Consider the following 24,098-nt stretch of genomic DNA (forward strand, 5'->3'; position numbering starts at 1 on the left):
TTTAGTATATGATTCTGTTAACAATGCTATTTAATTAGTGGAACAATGATTTATCATTATGGGGAATAGGAAGGTCAATAAAACAAGGTCTTTGTCTCCATGGTGCCTAAGGAGGCAGAAATGGCAACAATTGCAAGATCAGTGGATTCATATTTTGCTGTCTTCAGCTGGAAAAAAATAACTTTTTCATTAACAAAAACTTTTTAGAATAAATTGTATAGCTTAATACATTGACCTTAAAACCTTTGCCTTGTAGGATTCCTGGGAACCTTGGGGTAGAGTAAGGATTGATGTGGAAGAATGGTCTCTGGCACTTCTTGGAAGAAACGTTGTGGTTGAACATTTTTGGGGGGCTGATTCTCAGCCTCACATTTTCTTTGACTATAACATCCCATCACAGAGATGATCTAAAATCTACTGTGTGTGTTGATGAAATAAATTCAAATCTTATACTGACGTAGATCTTAAAGGAAACATTGGTACTTGAGTTTGAAATTACCACTTAAACATATGAGTAGTAATATTTAAATTTTTATTTTATTTTAATTCTGTATGTGTATATGTCATATGAGTGCAAGAGCCCTCTGAGCATAGAAAAGGGTTTTGGATCCCTTGTAGTCAGAGTTGCCAGAAGTTCCAAGATGCCTGATGTGGGTGCTGAGAACCAAATGGGACCCTCGCCACGGGAATTACAAGCTCTTTACTGCTGAGCCATTAGTGCTGTGGGATTACAACTCTTGTCCTGAGTTGTAATCTTCATATAAAGCAGGCTTGACAGAGCAAATGACCAAACATAGGAAGCATGTCTCAGAGCCATGAATAAATACCAATTAAAATATAGGATGGCCTGGCAGACTCTCACACCCTTCTTCCAACAGAAGTCAGTAACGGCTTGAGTGAGACAAGCAGGAAAAATGTGGTAGTGTTTTTAATAGGCCTGAGGAGGAAGTCAATTTAACAGTGAGGTTATCAACACTCAGAAGAGTGTCTGAGAGGCTGTAAAATATTGCTCAAGCAATTACAAATAATGTGTCAGCTTTCCTCTGGCTTGTAAGTTGGACGACAGCAATTCCTTTAGCTCATATTTGACTTTCAACTCCAACCTTAAACACTGATTAAAGAAAAGAAGCAGAAAAAGATCTGAAACTAGAGGCAGAAACCCATAATCAAACCTAAGCCAACTGCAGAACCGAGCGCGACTTGGGAAAAGCCATGCCACGTTTCTTTGGAAGCCATACTACCTCGATAGGTTGTAATGGATGAGACAAGCCGGAAATTGCTAGCCAGTCTCAGACCTCAGGCCAAGGATGAGGTCTTCCGTATTCCTTAGAATAAGGGAGATTCAGGCTGCCTCTTGATAACTGAACCTAAACTTAGTCTTTCTAGAATCCCAGAGTCACTTACCTGATTTTCTTAACTTCTCTGGTCTTCTATTATAAAATACATCTCTTTATGTGTTCTTCAATATGATCCAAGCCAACAATTCCCCAACTATACCTGATCTTTTAAGGTTAAGGTCTCACCAGATGTGTTACCATTACTGCTCCTGGGTTTGGAGGGTGATACCTTATTGATCCAAACTAGGTCAGAGGGTCAACTCATCTTAGATTTGTTGTCTATCCTGGCTCTAATCAGTTACGGGAGCACAGTGCCCAGGTGTGGGGTGATTGGGAAGTTGATTAGAAATAGGGCTATAACAGGAAACCTGGCAAATACTCTCTTCACAATCTATACATCCATAAAACACTAATCTTCCATACTCCCCCCTCGCCCCTTTATAATCCTAATCCTCATAGTCCCATGAGATATAAAGGAGGCTTATAACCCCATTTTACAGAGAGGAAGACAAAACCACCCAGATTAAAGGACCTTGCCAGTGCAAGTGATACCTGAAAGAAAAGTAAGAGCCTCGTCTGGCTGCTCTCTCACTAACTGAAGCTGTAAAGTTTTGAAACATACACAAGTACAGTAATGTAGCATCTGCATCAAACAGCAGAAGTAGACTCAGGCCCACAGAGAACAAAGAGCTATCAAAGGCCACCAAAGTGAGAAAACATCTTTAAATAGGCTCGTATCTCAATAGCAACAGTTTCACTTCTGGAGAGCTTACTCCCTGTCAGTGACATTGATGGAAGCCAGAAATGAACCTGAAGGCTCAACCCTTGGCCAGGCCTGAGTGGCCATGGAGAGCTTCCCTTGCCCTCACAACTCAATAAAAAAGTACAGTTCTCTTTAATACAGTTCTCAAAATCACAGTGCACATAAGTCACGGCCTATAAAGGAAGTGAGTTATCTCATTGTAAAGGACGTAACTATTCCATCACCTGTACAATTAAAAGGAAAATGCTAGGCATGGGGAGAAAAGATCCAGCAAAAGGTTTAATAAAACGTCACTGCTCTATACTTTAAAACTGTGGGACCACCAGGAAGACCAAATGTCCCCTCCACCTGACCTCTGCTGTGCGTGCGTGTAGAAAGGGGGAGGCTCTGAGCTTTACTCAGCAGAGCACAGTGAGAGACATCCTTGGCCTGTGGTCTAACCACCTGCCCTATGATTAACGTTGCTAAGCAAACTGGTGTATTGTCACAGTTCCCACCCTGTGGTCCACGCTCATTTAGAAAATGGAGCAAAGAGAGCTCAACGCTTTGAGAATGTCAGTGCAAAATCTCAATAATTGGTCATTACACAATACAGCTATTGAAGTCTTTTCTGTTGTTCAAGGAACAGGCATGCACATTGACTGAGAAGACAAAAGAAACTGACATAATCATGTTTTTCCCTGATAACTTTCCCAAGCAGAGAAAGTTACTATGGCTTTGGAGACCATGAGATATTTCTTCTTATCTCGAACTAGAACCCACTGGGGAAGGTAGAGGGGTAGAGTCCAATTTAAAACCTCTTTGTATCTACAGAATTTAACATAATCATTAGCACACTAAATACCTAACAAAATAATGTCTTAAACTATTGCCTGTTAGAAAATACACTGCACAGAATGTACCTTACCACGTGGGTGTACCGCAATCACAAGCCCTTCTAAGTGGCATTGTGCCTAGTCTCTTGGCAGCTTCGTGAGCCTTAATACCTGTTGTCCAGTAAACACTTTATGATGGTGGAAATGGTCTACACTTATTTTTTTAAAATGGAGACTTTTGAAGTTCCTTCCTTTAAGAATCACTAGTCCTTGTGGCTGCTGTATAGTTGGAGCACAACCAGTGTGAGGGAAAAAAAACCTAACTTCACTTACCTCTATTAATTTGTGATTGACTCAACCACTGTGGGTTATGATTAGCACTCTAGACAGAGAAGAAATAGATTTAGGATGATGATTTGCACACAGTAGTTACTATTTGAATGTCTCTGAACCAGTGAATGAATGGAAATGAGTGAACACACACAGCACTTTCCCATAAACCTGTACCCTGCACACAGCTCTCAGCTCTAGAGCTAACGGCATTTCCTGTACACTGATTTCCTGGGCTGTGTCAATGCAAGTTGACGAAAGTGTAGGGGATGATATCTGTAGTTAGTGCAGATTTGTTTTCTCCCAACTCCTCCTCCAACAGAGTTTGTAAAGGATCTAAGAAAATCAATATAGAGGATCTTCTGAGGTACAGAGGAAGGGAAATCTAGGGAGTGTCTTCTAAGGCTGAGAAGACAACAAGAGTGTGTGCATACCACAGGCACAGGCAGCCTGTACCCGTTCTCCTGTAGCACCCCACGATGTGATGTGACCCCAATGAGGAATACCCATCTGGAGCTCCCAAGGAGCCTCGCAGTGACTTCAGCACTGCGGACGAGCAGCCCGCGTCCTTAAGGAAGACACAGCTCTGCAGACCAAGTGTGTCAGCTGTGGTTTGCGAGAAAGCAAACAGGGCCTTCGTGTGGTCCACTGAGGGACACCATCATGATGAAGTTTGACCTTCCCACCAGATGGGCAGAATAATGGCTTGGACCATGTTCAAGCTGTACGGAGAAAGGAAAAAAAATGCAACATTACTCACATCCTGTGTTTTAAAATAAAATCTTATTGCTAACCAATTTACGAGGGCTACCTTCCTTTCCTCCCTTGGACAGACCATGGTGAAGGGGATGTTTAACTCCTCCTCGGCCACACACCACTCACATCCTCCAAGGGATCCGAGTACAGTGTTAAGTCAGTTACGCTATGCTTCCTGGCTGTGTTCGCTGCTGCTTCTTTTGACCCATGAATGGTTTCTTAGATCAGGCAAGTTTAATCAGGGAACTGGTCTAAGAAAACATGGTCATTCATGAGTTCTATGTTCCTCTAGTAAGTAGCGACCGCTTCCTGTAGCTGCAAGCAGGTGGGAACTGGAATTCTTCTCCCCCACAAGTTTTTACCAGGTGACAAACCATGCTGATGGCCCACCTAAGAGGAAAATTGTCGCACGTTTAAATACTAAACATAGGCTTTGAAACAATAATGTAACTTGGTGCACGAATGCAATGAAGTAGCAGGTGACGCCCTATGAAGGTCTTGGTGTATCAACACCCCGATGAAGGATTAAGCTGAACTGGTTAAATCTTGGTAGGTCGGGATTTCTGGGGTGTGTGCACTTGGGGGAAGCCATGGTTGAAGAATGCTTGCTTGAGAAGGAAGCAGTCAGTGATGCTTTTCCAGATTTTTCCTTCCTTCCTGCTATTTTGACAAGGGCAGAAGGGCTTACACAGTATTTCCTGCTACTCCGCACATCTTGATCACCACTCACTCCAGCAACTGCCGTTCATTTCCACTAGCCCTTGTGCGACTTAGCAAACTTCACTGTGCTCGCTGGCAATAACATTATAACAGGGCAGTTGTTTACGGTCTCTCCAACATTGGCTGAAGAGTCTTGGATCATGAATTTCTTGTCTCACAATTACGAAAGTTAACTGTCCACCAACTAAGCTGTTCTTTAACACACACCACACACACACACACACACACATACATACAAGCATACTTCCACATGCACATATGCACAGACACACACAGAGACACATACACATGCACACACATATCACACACACCACCACCACAACCATCATTCACACACCCCTCTGTAAGCCCTATAGGATTATAACAGTTTATAGAGAGTATAATGATTTTTTTTTCCTCAAAAACACTCCCTCTGACCAGCTGGGTAGATTAAACATTTCTTGCCCGGCAGTGTCTGTCCCTCTATAATTGTAAGGTAAAACAAATAACAGATGCTTTCTTCAATAAATTGCTTTTGGTCATGGAATTTTATCCCAGCTACAGAAAAGCAACTACTAGTACAGCATCCGCCAGAGTTCTGTTGCTACAACTGGTCAACCCCGACATTCCTGTCTCCTAATTCCATTGCCTTGAAAGTGAAATTTTCAGTGTGTAACTTTGGAATGGACTCAGACACGTAGACAGGTCTGTGCTTCCAGGGTTGAATAGAGGAGGGAAATGGTGTATGTAAACAGTACTTCTCAACTTTGGTCAGATGAAGGAGCTACAAACTCCTACCTCACTCAGTTCCTGTCTAAGTATATGGAGTCTCATAGAGTATAACAACCCCTTGCTATCAGGTGACATCTGAGAACCCAGCTTATAGCTCCTTCTAATTGGCTGAGTTAGTCAAGAACTTAAAAACTTAGCTGAGGTTTTTAGCATGAAATTTTTCTTTCCCCTGTTTAGACCCACCCAGGTCCTTTGGCTTGGACCTTCTTACCTGCATTACTGTCTGGTTCTTTCAAGTTATTTCAGGACTCCCCATTGCTTGAGAACCAGCAGCTATAAAGAGCCTTTTGTTAACACCTGCCAAACTGGAGAATGGACTTGGGCCACTATGCCAGAAACTGGCAAACTAGCTCCTGTATCTTTCTGAGCTCACACTAACCTCCCTGCGCCGGCCTTTCTTCTGTTGGCCATGTACCTCAGACAACACTGCCTCCCTGCGCCGGCCTTTCTTCTGTTGGCCATGTACCTCAGATCTGGTACTAGAACATAAGCAGAAACCATGTATCCTCTCTCTAGACTTGAGCCATAGCACCTTCAACTATGACCTACCAGTCATCTCTGCATCTTGGCTGGAGATCTAAATCAAGACACTCTAAAAATTCAGTGCGAAAATGGCAAAGCCTGCCTTAGCTCAGGCCCTCAAAAGACTGCATAGAAGCCTACTCCATGGCCATCTATCTCCACCCACTGCCAATGTCTTCCGTATGAGTAACAATTTCCACTAAGCTGGTCCACAAACTTTCAGGGTTTATCTGTTCCAGCAGCTGGCCTTCCATTATTGAACAGCCGTCCATGACAAAGGCAACGCTGGCCAATGCCCAAGTGGATTACCCAGCTGCTTGCAGCTTGCCCTTCCCCACCACAGTCATGGAGTTCCTGCTTTCTTTCCTGCAGAGGCAGTTTGGACATATAGGGTGAGCAGACAGGTGGGAGGCACTGTCAAGAGATGCTTCTTCAGGGGGAAAAAAAATCTAACTTTTCCATGCTTTATAACTAGAATTTTCCATGGTCACACAATGAGTCACTGCTAAGCCAGCATTTTTTTTCTCCCTCTCCTGGGGCATCCATCCTACCACAGGATGGGGATCTGTGTCCATGACTGGAGTTACAGTAAGATGAATGATAGGAATAGACCTCAGCTTGGGATCCTGCCTTCTGATGGAGGCCATTGGGAAGGCACATCACACCAGCTTCAGACTAGAGAAGAAATTTAAAAGCAGTTAACAGTCTCCTCTTGGTGTAAATATAGCGTTATTTCCATCTTTTGTCCAGATGTCTTTATGCCATCATTACTTTCAAGTCATCGGAAATGCACATTGCAATGATTTAGTCTCTAAGCCACGTTACCCAACTGATGTCTACACACAAATAAATCGAAAACTTTTTTCTGGGGGCAAAGCAGCTGCCACCCAGATCCACAGCAAATGACTTTAAAACCTGGGACAAAGGAAGACGCTCTAGGAAGGTGTCTTGGGACCCCTGGTCTTCTCCAAAAAAAGAAGTTTAGCTTGCCTTACCCTTAGGGAATTCAGGAATGTTTCATCAGCCCTACCCAGAGGAGATGGATTCCTCAGAACAGTGTAAAGGGCACAGGGCCGAGAGAGAGGAGGAGGAGGAGGTTCAGGGGCATAAAATGCCTCTCTACAGAGTGCACCACAGCGCCTGCAGTTAGTATAGCATGGGCAGTGCCAACTCTGTGCCTTGGCACAGCATCAGCCTCGGCGAGGCCATGTGAGGCCAAATGTTTTTCTCATTGTAGCAGAGCTCTGATTCACTAACTTTAAAAAAAAAATACATGGGAACAATAGGACTCAAGGGGATAGCAGAGTTCCCAAAGAGAAAGAGTTGGGGGTGGCGCAGCGAGCATTCCTGCAGGCTGAATAAAAAGACAAAAGTCCTGGAAAAGTTTTCCTAGGAGGCCTCCAGCAAGCTTTCTTTCCCTAGTGCACGAACCCAAATGGCACCCAATCCTACTTTGTAATTCCCATTGAGTTCTATAAACTGTAACCTTGTGGGGTTTGTTGTTGCTGCTTGTTTGTTTTTCATGAGTGTTTGAAAAGTGAGAAGCTCTTTAGTGCTGGCCAGCTTACTGTGTCTTTGGCATCAGCCTTTGAAGAAGTGAAGCTGGAATTGTAAGAGACAAGCGGCAGCCAATTGGACTTTAGTCTTGAATCCTGAAAGAGGTTAAAGAGATATTGGCTAATTTTCAACCAATTCTGTCCCAGTTCTATAAATAATTCCCTTCACGCTTAGCAAGGTTTGGGAGTCTGTCTTTCGGAGGTATGCAGGGCATAGGGACTTTTGACAGTTTCCACATATTGTCATTTTAGCCGTGAAGCAGCCAGCGACAACAGGTAAATACATGGGAATAGCTAGCTGCATATCAATAAGACTCTTTCATGGGGCTGAAAAGTCATGTGGTCATCAGCTTAGCCTGCGCCTGTGATTTGATGGTCCCTGCCTTGGTGAAGGCAAGGAAGAAGCACCAATGATACTGTGCTTCACCACCCAGCCTTACAGCTGAGCTGCATCCACTTCAATTCCACAAGTACTCAACTAATTCCTCTACTAGCCACCCAAGCACGCACGAGGAGATCAACCAATTTCCTTATGTCTTCCAGCACCAGGAAACTGCCAACTCAAGTTCTGACTTCGTAGGAAACAGTTGCCAGAAATCTGAAATCAGTAAACGCTTTTCAGTGGAGCACAGAGCGGGAGAGAAGCTCCCATGTTTGTAGGACTTGGAGTCTTAGTCAAACTGTACAAAGTTAGGCTCTTGTAAAACCAGGTTTTCATGACGATAGGTTGACCGGGTTCCAGGAACATTGTAGAAGATTTGTGTCCCAGAAAGCACAGAAACCAAGAGCTCTGATGAATTGTCCATAGAAGCCCGGTCTCCATATTAACTCTTCCCTAAACATCAGCATAATGGAACATTGAGAGACCCACCCAAACGTGGACATCTTACTTTCATGGAATATGGTTGATGCTGTTTGAGAAAAAAAACAAAAGGAATAGCCTACCTGCTGATGGTATAAAGACTTAGGGATGGTACATCATCCATACACACACACACACACACACAATCTTTATTTCCTTCAAGGAGGTAAGATACCCTCACCACACCTTGTAAAATCTACACATTAAGATTATCACCTTGGCTCTTTTCAACGAGGCTGAAAGCATGGAGTTAGAAGAGAAAAACAAAGGTGTTTTCTTGTTTTGTTTTGTTTTGTTTGTTTTGTTTTGTTTTGGGTGCTTTTCTCTGTTCTGTTCTGTTCTAAGACAAAATGACTTTTATAAGGCAGGAATTCTGAAAGTGGCCAGCACTTCGTTTTGATCTAGCGAGAACAAATGACAAGCACAGAGACAGGCACACCCAATCTCACATGTACCTATAAGGCTTAGTATTTGGGGAAGATGTCAAAAAGCAGTAAATGGACCAATGAACAGAACCCGCCCAACTTTACCTGTCCCTGTCTTAGGAAGCAAGAGTCTGTTGAAGAAAGAACATCTGAGACTATATTCTCATTGCTTCTATCCTTGCTTTTAGGATCTACCATACTCCCCGCCTATCTTCACCTCCATAGCAGATAGACTCAGTGCCTATTAGAAGCCCAAGCTTCACTGTGGTGGTCCTAAGTCCTGGGTTATGTCTAAAGCCTTGGTTAGGCCCTGGTCAGAGGCAAAATATGAGTTACAAGAGACCCTAGTCTCAAAGGCTTCAGGTTAGCATCTATGACAGGATGCAAGACTCTTCATACACACCTTTTACCTGCCCCCACCACGCCCTTAACAAAGTGGTGATGGAAAATAGCAATGTCGTAAGTAAAGTTAAGTTCTATGACTAAAACTAAATCTGTCCCTAGGATCTAAACAAAACTTCACTATAGCTGGCACTTTCAGATCCAAAAGAAAGATCTGAATGCCAGCTAAAGCATTCCTAGCAAATCTATTCAACCTTTCCCCCTCTCATTTTAAATTCTTTTTAATAGGGAGTAAAATGCACATAACTTTTTCAATAAAAATAATGCTGCCGTGAATACACAAATATGCTGATCTCGGTTTTACGAGCACACACCAAGCCCATTGTGCCAACTTCCTCATACCCTTCCCTCCTGGCTCCCTTGGCTTGTCCTGCCCGTCCTTGACTCCACGGCACCTTTCAGAGTGATGAATGTTTGCTGACCTTGCTGCAGAAAAGCTCTTTCCCCTCTATTATCTCTATCACTATAGATGCCACCTCCTCTGTATCTTGAAATATTTTTTTCTGCATTATCAGACACTCATTTATCTATTACAGAAATATTGGCTGTGGGCCTGAGACTGAAAAGATAATGGCCTTGTGAAAAATGGAACGGCAGTGAGCATTCAGAGGTGAGTGGTGGTGTGGGGGAAGGAATGTTCGGTCAATCTGTCTCACTTCCCCTGCTTAACACTACAGACTTTCTACCCCAACACTCGCTTATCTTCAACAGTCAGGGATGTTGCCTGGCACCTCCTTAGCCCTTTAATTAAGAAAGGTTTCTTCTTTTATACACTCATATGCAATCTTTTAAGAACACAAACACCACCATAAAGGTGAAAATCGAAAAACCTCCTCTTTCTTAAGGAAAAACTTGCAATCCTCTCTGTCTCTTTGTCTCTGTGTCTCTGTGTCTCTTTCTGTCTTTCTCCATCTATTTTCCTCCCTCTTTCCCTCTCTCCCTTTTCCTCTCTTTCCCTGTCCCATTGGTTTCATTTGACAAACTATTCTCGCTGCTTTTAAGAGCCACCTCTTAGTATTTCATGATAATAACTTTTCGGCTCACAGCTTTAGAGACTTCAATCCACGAACGATGAGCTCTGGGCTGGTGACAGCACTCTGACCGAAACGCAAGACACAGAGAGCAAAACCACTCACACAACAGCCCAAAAGAAAAAGCGAAGAAGGAGCTAAACGTCCCACAATCCCCTTCGAAGACACTCAGGGTGATTTGAAAGTCTCCTGCGACACCCTCCCTCTTAAAAGGTTCCACTGTCTCCCAACAGTGCCAAGCTGGAGACCAAGTCCAAAACTTGGACCTTCGGGGGCATACTTCATATCTGCCCCTAAGTTGTGCGTTCAATGTAAAAGAAAAGCTTCCAGGAGGACCAAGAACCAGCTAGCACGGCATAGTCACATTTAAAGGGCAGCTTCTTGGCTGCCAAATACACCTTCCAATTTGTAGGCTCCTAACAAATCATGAAAACTTACAAGAGGGAAAAGTTGTTTGTTGCTTTTGTTATCCTAATATCTGTGGGTATTTTAAGTAAATTATTTAACTTACTTTAGTGTATTAAAATCTTTTTCTAAAATAATGGTACAAAATAGCAAGAGCATGTTTTGTTTTACGACTCAGGTTGAATCATGCATTGAAGGCGGTCAATGAAAACCAGTGCGTAGACTGCCATCTACTGGACAACCAGAAAACTAACAACAGCGGAGCCGCCCTAGGGCCTTGGGCCACGAAGAGGAAGCATACTGCAGACACCACTACTTTTATAAGAGCAAGAATAAGAATAGATGAGCGGAGCAGATAGGAACTTGTAGGCACGACAGTGTTCCAGCTCTGAAGTGACTGTTTGTGAAGAAGTGCGCCTTCCCACTTACAATATGTGTGTTCTGCTGACCTCAGAGCCAATGGAGTTACAACAATAAAATGATTTTCAAATTGTGGTTCCTTGATACACCCAGGGAGCAGAGATGACTCATAACTTCATGTGATAAATTAAAAACCGATATGAGGAACGTTCCTTTCCCCCCAGATAATAATAGGATGGTGTTCTCTGTAATCACATACTGTGAATGTATACATTATACGTCTGGGCAAATTATACACAGAAAAGGGAACTCACTCCTCTCTAAGGGCTTGGGCCCAGACACACGCTGATTTCTAACAAAAACCCCCTTCTCACTTCAAAGGGTATTGTAGGGTTTTGCAACACCTCATGGTCACTTTTGACATTATTATTTAGAATAATACTGTGGAAACTGTCACAAATTGACCTTTTCACCTCCTGTTCCTCCATATAACAGAAGGTGATCATTTGAGTGGAATGGAAATTACAAAGATTTCACAGAAAAGTGTACAAAGTAGCTAGTTATGGACACATGTAGACCTGCCTTTCTTTGAGGGACCGGCAACAACTTTAGTCTAAGGTAGAAGTTTAAAGTAGAGTAGGCTTAGCTATAGAAAAGATAGTATTAATTACATACACTATAATCAGCTTTCATAAATTAAATGCCATTTGCTTATTTTGATAAAAAAAAAGCTTCCATGCACATGCTAAAAGACATGCTTTAAACACCCTTGTTACAAGTCACTTCCAGGAACCTCAAATCTTAGAGGAGAGAGAGAGGAGAGAGTGTGAGAGAGTGTGTGTGTGTGTGTGTGTGTGTGTGTGTGTGTGTGTGTGAGAGAGAGAGAGAGAGAGAGAGAGAGAGAGAGAGAGAGAGAGAGAGAATGAGTTTGCAAGCAAATATGTTTGTTATTTTTGGTAAAGGTTGAATTCTTTTTGATGAAGCCAACAAAAGAAATAACAGATTACACACTAAGAAAAGACTTAGATAAGTATATTTAATTTCAACCACAAGAACACAAAATAAAATACATCCAATGTTAAATAATAAGGAATGGATGAAAAAGATGAAGCTTCTATTCAAAATTCCTTAGTGTTATCTACATAGACTTTTTGCAATTTTTATTCATGTATATTCATTGTATACAATGTAGGGATTCATACAGTAATTGTCTCGAGTACATCTTGTATTTTGGCAAGATAGAAAGTCTGCATTATAAGAATGCTTCATAAAATGTACTAAAACTCTCTAGGTATTTTTATCTTCTACATATTATTTAGTAGGTAAAAAATAATAAGAATCTATAATGTATATCATAACAAATAAAAATAATGTAGTTTTTATCTTTGCATGGATCTTTTAAAAGGCTGATTTCTTCATTGCAGAAGGTTGCATTAGAAAACAATTCAGATTTGGGCTTTCAAATTAACTCCACCAAGAATGACTTCAGCTTCCAATGTTTTTGTCAACTTCAATCCTGCTAGTGAACTGGGAAAAGAAAGTATCTCTATCTAATTGAATCCATCTCACAGCTGACCATGAGAGAGAACACCAACTATAGAATGAATCCTAACGTATCATACCAAAATATGCTAAACTTGAAAATGGCAGGATCAAGCCAGTCGGTATGGAGAGTAAATCAAGTATGTTGGCTAATAAACCTTATATTTATCAAGAACATCTCTTTGTTCCAGACTCAAAAACAAGCAAACAAAACCCCTATACTTTCTAAGAGGGAAGCCACTATCCATGTGTGTGGCTATTTATATTGAAGTTCATTTTACATTAAATATAGTTACATTTTAGTCCTTCGGGGTCGCCAGGCACATTTCAGCAGCTGCGCTGGAATTTTGTCAGCACTGTGGAGGATCTTTTAGATGGCATTACTCTAAACCACCCAGACCCCATTTGTGCTTTGTATTATAACATGCAGGATCCCAGCAGCCACACAGTTAGTGGCCATGCACTTTATTTTAGTGCTGAGGACACCAGACTCTAAGAAAAAAAAAAATCACACAAGGTCGCGGGTGGTTTTAAGTAACAACCAGGTTACAACCCAGCTTCCTGACTGTAAGACCCATTGTTCATTTTGAACATCAACAAGTCAGCTAGATATAGACTGAGAACATATCGTAGCCAGAATAAAATCTCACAAGTTAAGAAACTCGACAGAATTTTTTTTTTAAAAAAAATGCAAGTTTTACTACAGAAACTTCCTATGTGAACATTTAGCAGTACTCAAAATTAACACTAGGTGTCAGGGCATCGGATTTGAAAAACCAAATTTGATAGTTCCAAAGATTGTATGTGTTCACTGAGAATCCATTTCTTCAGGATACTGCAAAATGACAAAATATTTACTATATTTACATTTATTTTAAGTATTATTTACTTTTTTGTAAGCCTTCATTGAGTTTTGTTAATTATTGAGGGATAATTTTTATTATTTTCATTTGTATTTAGGAAGAAACTGAATTTATTAATTCTTAACTGTAAAGAGACAAAGTGGGATTATGCTTTATCTGTAATGTTTGTCTAATATCTATCTGTAAGTTGGCCTAGCTCTGAGGCATGTTGAGGATAAATGAGAAGAAAATATGCAAACACGGGACAAGGAATGAATATTTAACCCCAGCAGGGATAAGACAACGTAGCAAGTAGGGAGAGGGGAAGGAACCTGGCAAAGGACAGAGCCTTCGCAGGCAGTGTTGTTTGGGAGATGGGTTCAGACTCACGGGGCACATGGCAGGAGGCTCTGCATTCAAAGCCAGCTCAGAGGCTGAAGGGCAGAGTGGAGAATGAAGCTTGGCAAGGGAAGGGAACAGGAAGGAATGCGGGGAAAGATAAGGGGTGCAATCTAGCCAGCCATGACTCTGCCCCTCCCTCTGAAGAGGAGAGCTGGGTAGAAGGGAAACCAGCCGACAGAGGAAGAGAGAGTTAGAAGACCTTGAATTGCAAGGACTCCTTGCAATTCTTGGGAAAAGGAAAGAGTGAGATGAAAAGAATCAGAAGTTCAGAGCACAAGAAGGCCTCTCAAGAAAATGTTCAGAATAAAGCATATGCATTTGAAATCACTTTAGCTTTTGGGAAAGTCGCTACACCGCTGGCCATGAGGCATTCCGACTTGTTTTTGCTGTAGTCTTGCTGCTCGTGTTTCTTAGTCTCTGTCTTGTGTCCAACCTGGGAACAATCCACACAAGTGTTTCTTGTCAGATGTCTGTGCTTCGGCTCCCGCTGCGGGGCAGCCTCAGTGAGCCTCCTGCCCCCAGCCTCAGGAACTTTGCTACCTCGTCACGGGAACACCAAAATGCAAGTGAACAAAGAGTCTCCACGTGGGGATTGTTTTCAAGGTTCTCCACCTGGTGAGAGTACACCCCATGGTCCCCTGCCTCCACCCCCCCCACCCCCACACACACAGAGCATTCCATCAAATCTTAGCCTCCCAGGAGTCAAGTTTTTAGACAGAAAAGGACAAAGACAAGGTACTCTGTTAGTGGGAGGATCTGGGCTACTGTTATAGCATGTTAACTTGGTGACTGTGTCCAGGGCTGACTTTGAATCTCAACAAGAGAAAGATCTCAAATCCGTTAAGAACACTGACCAGTGCGGACGCTCACTGCTTCCTGTGCACATTCCTGCTCGTCTTTCTAAGAGTCGGGTTTCCACCGCTCTCAGACCCGTCTCTGCGGCAAGTCACTTGAAAACAAACTCATAAAACTCAGGAGAACCCTGCTGCTTTATGCCCGTTCCTCGAGCTACGAAAGGGGAAGCAGAGATGGAAGGAAAACAGTCGTAGGATGAGTGGAAAGGATTATTTCCCAAAGGTTTTAATTCCCGTGGCGGTGTAGCGTGCCACAGTGGTGCCTTGGACCCTTTTTGGAAGGGGAGCCATGACGAGAGGAAACCTGAGCGTGTTATAGGACCCCCTTCCTCCAGCCTTCGTCTGAAATACACATTGCAGTTCAGGTAAGAGGATCCTTTTTTTCAAAATCTTCGCCTTAAAAAAACAGATTTTCTTCACAGTTTGGGATCTGGGAAGTCCAGGGCCAATGTCTCAGCTGGTTTTGTCACCTTGCATCTGAAATGGCCACCTTTTCACCTGGTGCTCTCTGCTCAACATGCAGAGAGGAAGATGACTGCCTCTCTCCCACAATCCCCATCCCTTTCTTCATCTCCTCTTTTCCCCCCTCCACATCCTCCAGCTCCTCCTCTGCTCAGCTCTTCCTTTCTTTTTCCCCCACTAATTTCCTAATGATTCCCTCCCTAACTTTCTTGAAATCTTCAAGAAGGAAATGATGATTTAGATTCTTCAGCAGTAACATATAATGTTACAGATTTCTGAGGGTAATTATTCAGTTAAAACAATTGCTCTGGGTTGAATGTTTGTGCACCACTGGAATTCGTATGCTGAAAACAAACCTTATTTTAATATAGTATTTTATTGGTTCTTTGAGCATTTCATGGGATGTATTTTGATCATATTTGCCTCCCTCTTATTTCTAACTCCTCCCAGATTCACCCTCTACCTCCCAACCCTTTCCTAATTTTGCAACTCTTTTTACTCCCCCATAGCTAACTCAGCAAGTCCAATTTTTGCTGACCATGTCTGTATAGGGTGTGGGGCCACACAGTAGAGTGTGATTGACCTACAAGGAGCTACACTCTTAAAGAAACTCCTCTCCCTCTCTCAGAAACCATTGACCTCAATAACTCTTCAGCCAGGTGTAGCAACTCATGAAACCCTCCGGCTCCAATTTAAAATAGCAACAGGCTTAACCGAATGCAGATCCTGTTCAGGCAACTATAGCTGCCTTGATGAATTCACCAACGTGGGTGTCCTGTCATATCCAGAAGATCCAATTTCTCTGTGGTCCTCCCTGCCCTTTGGTTTTGAAAATCTTTCCACTCCCTCATCTTAGCAGGGTTTGGGGGAAGGGTGCTATTGTCCCATTTGTTACTGAGCGTCCCATGCCTTGTGATCTTTGACTGGTTGTTAGTTTCTTTGTTAGCCACCGTCCGCTACACGAATAAATTCCTCTGTGCTCTAAGAGCTGAGCTAATCTATGGACAGAGAGATACAAATTCAGAGGGCAGTTTGGTAATATATCCATTTAGTTGCTATATTGCAAAGGAAACTGTCAATCAACTGAAGCAGCAGCCTAGAGAACGGGAAAAGTTATCTGCCAGCTATGCATCTGACCAAGGAAAGACATCTATTTCTCAAAATGGTTTTATTTTTTTTTTCAAAACGGTTTTTACCAACAAATGCTACCAACTGGCACTCCAAAGGGTATGCAAAACATTGTTTGCCACTTTATGTCTGCCACGTCTCGTGGTGTTAATGCTCCCACTGGGTATGACCAGTTCCAGGTTGGCGGCAAGTCTCTGAATGCAAAGCTGGGAAGCGAATTCTCGCAGCTATTGTGAGCTGCTAACATGTGTCTGTGTGATCTCTTTCCCAGTTGTTCTAGCTTGCTTCTCGGTTGCTGTGGTAAAACACATGTGTAACCAAACTTGTGGAGATAAGCGCTTCATCTTATGACTCCAAGTGACAGCCCATCACCAAGGGATGTCAAGGCAGGAAGCTAAAAGGAAAAACGAAAACTAGGCCCATAGAGGAATGATGTTGACTGCCTTTCTCTCCAAGGCTTACTCAGCTAGCTTTCTTATTCAGCCCAGGACCAGAGTGGGCTGGACCTTCCCACACCAATCATCAATCACGAAAATGCTCCCCATGGACATGCTCACAGGCCAATCTGATGAGATAGTTTCTCAATAGAGGTTTCTGCAGCACAATTAATAAAAACTCAAAGAGAGAAATTGGGGTTCAAACTGAAGGTCAGAAAAGCAAAACAGCCAGCCACTGGCTGTAACCTCTACCTCAGTCCGAAATGGCAATCCTGCCTCCAGCAATCTTAAAATAAGACTGAGATTGAGAGCTGTCTCCTCCAGTTTTATAATCTTCTCTAGCGCTGGGATTGAAGGCATGCACCGCCCAGTTTGTATGACAAACTAGTATGGCTACTGGGATTAAAGGTGTGCATCACCACAGCCTGGTCGGTAAGGCTGACTAGTGGGGCTGATCTTCAAGTAAGCTTTATTTATTAAAATACAAATGAAATGCCACTACGGGTTTCTTCTACCCAGGTGACAATAGATTGTGTCACGCTGGGAATAACCACGCAGCGTGACATTCAAGCAGGCTTGCTTTCCTTGCCTGTTTTACATGACGCCACGCCCTGTAACATTCCAGTCACACCCTTCTCAACTGTCCTAATGTGTTTTCCTTTCACTTTCCAGGACTCGGGATGGATATCATAATCTCCTGCTTACGTACTTTCTAGATGGCTGCCACAATGTAATGCCTTTCCTGCTTGCCACGGCTGACGAGCATCTGCTCAGTGCAACTGCCAACCCAAATGCAGCCACTGTTACTCAGCAGCTTCGCCTCTGGTCTGGGGAGAGTTTCCCCATACATCCTACCTACTGGTTTTTTTCTGATTACTCATTGTCTCAGCCACAGGCCCCCAATTGTTTTCTTGACATGCAGGCAAAGGACACCATGTCCTGAAACCTCTCTCATGGGAACTAGCTGTTTGGAGCTCATGTTTCTCAGTGTCATGGCCCTCGAGGGGTCATTATTACTAGTATATGACAACTCCAGGGCAACCTCTAAAGGAGACTGGAGATTGCCCTTAAAGGTGTGCCTTTATTTAAAAGAAGAAGAGGAGGAGGAGGAAGAAGAAGAAGAAGAAGAACAAGAAGAAGAAGAAGAAGAAGAAGAAGAAGAAGAAGAAGAAGAAGAAGAAGAAGAAGAAGAAGAAGAAGAAGAAGAACAAGAACAAGAAGAACAAGAAGAAGAACAAGAACAAGAACAAGAACAAGAACAACAAGAACAAGAAGAAGAACAAGAAGAAGAACAAGAAGAAGAACAAGAACAAGAAGAAGAACAAGAAGAAGAACAACAAGAAGAAGAAGAACAAGAAGAAGAAGAACAACAACAACAACAACAACAACAAGAACAAGAAGAAGAAGAAGAAGAAGAAGAAGAAGAACAAGAAGAACAAGAAGAAGAACAAGAACAAGAAGAACAAGAACAAGAAGAACAAGAAGAACAAGAAGAACAAGAAGAACAAGAAGAAGAAGAAGAAGAAGAAGAAGAAGAAGAAGAAGAAGAAGAAGAAGAAGAAGAAGAAGAAGAAGAAGAAGAAGAAGAAGACTGGAGAAGTAGGTTGGTTTCCCTCCTGTCTGGGTGGGGAGTAAGAGATGTGTATGGGTCTGTGTACTATTCTTTAAATACTTGTGCTCTGTAGTTACAAGAGAAATTCAGGTAATAGTCCCAAATAATAAAATTATCTCTTTAGAATGTAAGGCAGTATCTAACATGCCACTGTCACATTAATACCTTGCAAGTGCCAAGCTCTTCATTTGATCCCTAGGAAAACTCTAAAGCTAACAACAATGAGAAAGTGCCAGCTTCCTAAAAGGCCTTTGCAGCTCCTGGGGGCCTTGCATTTGGATGGGAGTTAAAAGGAAGCCGGGTTAGAGCCCCATTAGCATTGATTGTATATAACACAGTAGCATCTGACCCACTTGTAGGTAGCTCTGGAAACTCCTAAAATTACCCCCAAAGAGCTTAGAAGTCTGGGGAGATTTTCTATACTCTGGGGCAGTGTTTCTGGGATGGAGCAACTCTCAGTTCAAGGAATTTCTTCAGTGTAGGGATTGATGCCAGCAAAACACCACTATGATTAAGAGCCTTGCAGCTTCTGGTCACACATGTGACTGTGGCATATGATGAGACGGTAGTTGTCCCCTGTGGAAAACTCTTCACTATAGTGTCCTAAAGGTAAAGCACCTTTGCTGTGAAGATGGAAGACCTCAGATTTAACCCTACAGCTCCAGGTGACAATTGACCAATGAATCTGCAAACAGTGTGGGCTCTAATGGACACATTCCAAACTTAGACAGTAGGACACCTTGTTCCTGGATAAAGGAAGGAAGCAACTATGGCCCTTGGGGTAAGAATAAGGATATTTGGGGACTTTCAGATTCGGAAACAGGGGTGGTCCAAAAGAAGGGCTCGTTAAGGCTATAGCCAATCAGGGAAAGTAGAGAGGAAAGCCTCTGAAATTCCCCTGGAAGTTAGGGCTTTAAAATGGACATCAATTTAAGCTCAAATTAGGAGGGGGGGGCGAAGATTTAGAAGGGAGATGGAAATATTTTATTCAGTTTCCAGGCTTCCGTTTATTAAACTAGTAAAATGAGTCTTCTTAAGCCAGCTCACCAGTGACAGAGCTGAGTCTCAGCAGCGTGAAGAAACAGACTAGTCTCAGGTAACAGCAAACGAAGGAAGCCAGGTTGAAAAATAGTCTGTCTGCCCCCAAAACCATGATGACCACAATGAGGTGGAAGACGGAGCTGAGAAATGCCAGTGAGTGTTGCCTGGGGCTCCCAGTGTGAGCCAAGCTCTGTGGTCCACAGTTTGCACTGCTTTATACCTGGAAGCAGTCTTCTGAAAAACCCGAGGTCCCAGAGCAGAACTCCACTGTCACTGTCTACTGAGACCACACCCCTCCTCAAAATGCTTGGGTTTTCTGCTGGTGACTAAAATATTCAAAGACCTGGACTTACTGATTTCTTTGGAGTTACAGTTCAGAAGTGTATCTCAAGGCAGAGGCATCCATCCCATAATTGACACCAGAGTCACCTCAGTCTAGAGCCAACCAGTTCTCCTCTCATACTTCAAAAATAAGAGACCACTCATTTATCATGGTGGATACCCTAGAGTTTCTCCTCTAGAGCTAAGGGGCTTACGCCCTGCTCACCCACGTTTGTCTTTCTGAAATTATCCTCCTCCCCAGCCCCAAGCTCTGTCATGGTATCTATCTTCTCGTCCTCCTCCTCTTTCTGTTCCACCCTCCTTTTGTCTTCCTCCCCCTCTCTTCTCTTCCTCCTCCTTTTCTTCCTCCTCCCTCCTCCCCTTCTCTTCCTCTTCCTCTTTTCTTCCTCCTCCTTTTCTTCCTCCTACCTCCTCGTCTTCTCTTCCTCCTCCTTCTCTTCCTCTTATTCACTTTCTCCTCCTCCCTTCTTCTCCTCTTCTCTTCTTCCTCCTCTCTCTTCCTCCTCGTTTCTTCTTCCTTCTCCTTCTCCTCTTCTTCTGCAAAGTTCAGCAGAAGGAACACAAAGACCAGGTATCCCAAGCTCCATCTTGGTTGCCTTTTCCAATGGTACAAAGCATGAGATGAAAGCACGCATCACTTGTTTCTATGGACAATGGTTGTGACCCACTGTTCTTCTCTACACATACCATTGTTTTATTCTTTGTGTCCCATCATGTATATAGTCTCTGGGTCTTACTCAAACTTAACAGGCCTACTTTATTAAGTTTCTTGCTCATAATCACAGGAAGACCAGAATTTCTGAAAGTGGTGTATGTTTTTAATTCTTTCCCTCCCAAACGTCTTCTAAACCCTTTACGCAAATTTTTTTTAAAAAAAATCACTTAGCATACTCCCAAATAACCAATACAGACCACCCCTTTGTGTATGGGTTTTCAGCTTCAGATTAAAGTAACCATGGATAGAAAGCAAAATGTGTTTGTGTCTGTATGGAATAGACACACATTGATTTCCTTGTCATTATTTTCTAAACAATGCACCATAATTATTCAGTCACAGTCCAGCTGGCCTTGGTGAGCTCCCAATAGATCAGCCCCACTGTCACAGTGGGTGGGTGCACCCCTTGCGGTCCTGACTTCCTTGCTCATGTTCTCTCTCCTTCTGCTCCTCATTTGAACCTTGGGAGCTCAGTCCGGTGCTCTGATGTGGGTCTCTGTCTCTATCTCCATCCATCGCCAGATGAAGGTTCTAAGGTGATATGCAAGATATTCATCAGTATGGCTATAGGATAGGGTCATTTCAGCTGCCCAAGGTACTAGCTGGGGACATCTCCCTGGACACCTGTGAGCCCCTCTAGAGCCCTTAATTAGGATATATACTTCCCTGCTCCCATATCCACCCTTCCTTAACAAGCATTTATAGTACATTTGAATTATATTGGGAATTATAAGTAACTTAGAAGTTATTGAAAATATAAAGTAGGGTGTGTCCTGGTGAATGAAAATGTAGCATTTTAGTTAAGAAACTTGTGTATCTACAGATTTAATGTCCTCAGGGGTCCTGGCACAAATCCTCAAAACAGATATTGAAGGATGACTCCAGATCATCTCACTGCAGGAAATAAAAGTTTATCTTCTCTTTTGCCAGAATTTCTTTACATGGATGCAAAAGATGAAATTCAGATAAATTATTGATCAAGTAAATAAAGGGAGAAAAGAGGTAGCCAAGTCCTTTCAGCTAGTCAACAGAACAGCTTCAAGCCAACCCGACTGACCAATGCCATGTGCATCAAAGATTCTCTGAGATTCAAGATGCGGAACATCATCGTTGAGACATTTATTTGCCTGGGAACCAAACCATGAGAATTCCAAGCCACACAGAGAAGCCATTGGTAAGCATTGTATCCCCATAAACCAGCTAAGGCCAACATCTCCTTCATCCCCTCAGCTATAAAGAGGTCTAAGACATGATTCCAGACCTCAGACATAGGATGGTCAGGTGACTCCAGCCACTAATCATCCCACTTACTCTCAACTGATTGCATTTTCCCAGCTGAGATCCCAGAAAAGCCATATAATCTCCTGGAGGCTGAGCTCCTCATTTATAGAACAGGTAAACACAGTTAATGGCCACTCCTTACCACCCATGAGTTTTGTGTGACTTGTCATGCACCAAAAACAACCTGGGGTGATTCATCCAGAGAGTCAGAAAACCAAAGCCTCTTACAGGCAAGGCTTGGGATCATCTGAAGCACATTGCATCAAACCACTAGGAAGTGCATTCCATCCCATAAGACATCTATATGCAAGGGCCCCCAGTGCCCACACTGAAAGGTTATCCTTAGCTGAGTATCGCCCCTGCAGGGCTGGGAAAGCCTTTGCTGGCAACATCAGGATGTTGAATGTGGAAGTCTGTGCTGTGGAAGTCATTTAACAATGTCCTTCAGTAAAAGGCACTGACCTGGGAAAGCCTGGTCACTGTCTTTCTGGGCTGTTCCTTTTCCTAGGAGGCAAAAAGCGATTTTCTCTTACATCTGGCTTGCTCTCAGAGATTTTTGTAAACAGTCCCCCGAATGCAGATAACAGCCCACGCGAGAGGAAAAGCTGTTCAGATGGTGAAAAACTTTTGATAAGGCCATAAACTCTAAGACAAAGCCCCATAACTACAGGGTCAGCTTTCGCTTTAGAAAGACTTTTATTTTAAAAATAAACTCAGAAAAAAATATTTTTAAACAACTGTACTATGTAATATACCTATATCACAGGTCTTGTGTGTCTCTGTGTGTCTGTCTGTCTTTCTGTCTACGGATGAACTCCTACTGTTAAAGCTTTTGGTTCTATGGAGCTAAAATGAAAGAATGAAAATTCCAGCTCTATTCTCAAAACTGTTTTTCTATCATAGTCTCAAGCATCGAAAGTCAGATATATAAACTATATTTTCAAAAAAATATAAACACTATTTTCAAAAAGTGTGCTGTCATGGTCAAACCTGCATCAAACATGTATTCTGTAAGAACACGTAGATCGAACATGTAGTATGTCTGCAAAATAGTTCTGAGTACTGCACACAGCAGGTGTGACCAAAAAAAGTGTGGCCTTGATCCCATTCATCTCTGCTTAAACAGGAATAATTAAAAAGTAAAAGAAAAAAAAACAAAAACTCAAGATGTATGGCGTCTGAAGACTCCGTGAAGAAATGTGGTAGGCACAAGGCACTACTGATATTCCGAATTCTGCCTTTTCTCCACTGAGTATCCCATTTTCCCACCAAGGGAAAGTTCTTTAGGAGGGCACTCCCTGTCTCCCACCACAGAAGTCAAGGGCAGAGACCCTCCCACTCACCCAAGAAGAAGTGGGCCTGTTTAAGATGCAGACCATTGGAACTTTAATTTCTGAGGTCCAGATTCCTCACAGGTCTCGATGGTGGGCAATGCAGGCTAAGCCAGCAAAGAGGATATTTCAGGGGGTTATCGGTATCAATTTGACTCATCCAAGATACCCATTTGTTCAGTGTTCTTCTGTGAAGATGTTTTTAAGTTACATTAGTGTTTAAACACATAGGTACTAATAAAAACAGAGAACGCTCTGTAAGCAGTTGGACTGAATTTTGTCCTTCAGTTGAAGGCTTAATAGGAAAAAGTTAACCTAACAAAGATTTCTCCTGGCCAGCCAGGATTCAACCTGCAACAGACTTTCTTCCTGAGGCTCTAGCCTCTCCACTCTACAGTTTTTAGAATTGCTAGCTTCTAAAATCATGAGCCAATTCTCTGTGGTAGATGAATAGATAAACAAATAGGTGAATTATATATAACTCCTATTACATTGGCTCTAGTTCCTTGAAGAACCCCAAACACATGACAGGTTCTTTCTATAAACCTCCACATTCCCATCTTTCTCCCATTTCCAAACCTGTTCCTCTAGTCCTTTCTGTTAGATGATACCTGCACTCCTCAAACACGGACAAACTGACAGCCCAGGGATAGAGGGTACAGTCCAACCACACAAATAATCATCACAATAGGACAACCAAAATTTCCCAGTGTCTGCCCGTCTCAGCCCAAACAGTGGCCCACACCTGTGTGCCCAGACTTCTGGGGAGGCTGTAGCTTTTGAAATTAATGTTCTCTCTGCTGTCTTTTTTTTAATTTTATTGATTTTTTTGAGATCTACATTTTTCTCTGCTCCCCTCCCTGCCTCATCCCTCCCCTTCAGCCCTCTCCCAAGGGCCCCATGCTCCCAATTTACTCAGGAGATCTTGTCTTTTTCTACTTCCCATGTAGATTAGATCTATGTAAGTCTCTCTTAGGGTCTTCATTGTTGTCTAGGTTCTCTGGGATTGTGATTTGTAGGCTCTTTTTTTTTTTTGCTTTATGCTTAAAAACCA

At 42.7% G+C, this 24,098-nt stretch overlaps 1 protein-coding gene across 2 annotated transcripts; it reads left to right on the forward strand.

Annotated features, from left to right (window-relative positions):
- Positions 1-14,705: 14,705 nt before the first annotated feature.
- Positions 14,706-22,447, forward strand: LOC142838207 (uncharacterized). Of its 2 annotated transcripts, none has more exons than XM_075953562.1 (3): positions 14,706-15,060; positions 17,395-18,325; positions 21,363-22,447. In XM_075953562.1, the coding sequence occupies exons 2-3, from the start codon at positions 17,514-17,516 to the stop codon at positions 21,388-21,390; spliced, it is 840 nt and encodes a 279-aa protein (XP_075809677.1). In that variant the 5' UTR covers positions 14,706-15,060; positions 17,395-17,513; the 3' UTR covers positions 21,391-22,447. The 2 variants fall into 2 exon arrangements, with proteins under 2 accessions (XP_075809677.1, XP_075809676.1); XM_075953561.1 differs by having other exon boundaries at positions 17,395-18,321.
- The last annotated feature ends 1,651 nt before the right edge of the window (positions 22,448-24,098 follow it).

Source organism: Microtus pennsylvanicus, chromosome 19 (genome assembly GCF_037038515.1).
Source record: "Microtus pennsylvanicus isolate mMicPen1 chromosome 19, mMicPen1.hap1, whole genome shotgun sequence".
NCBI lineage: Eukaryota > Metazoa > Chordata > Mammalia > Rodentia > Cricetidae > Microtus > Microtus pennsylvanicus.

What these genes read in the sequence shown, in the direction of transcription:
- LOC142838207 (XM_075953561.1), top strand. Translation starts at nt 17,514, where the DNA reads ATGCAGCCACTGTTACTCAGCAGCTTCGCCTCTGGTCTGGGGAGAGTT. An exon ending in AGAAGAAGAAGACTGGAGAA is followed by an intron (nt 18,322 to 21,362) that starts GTAGGTTGGTTT and finishes CTCTTTTGCCAG; the next exon opens with AATTTCTTTACATGGATGCA.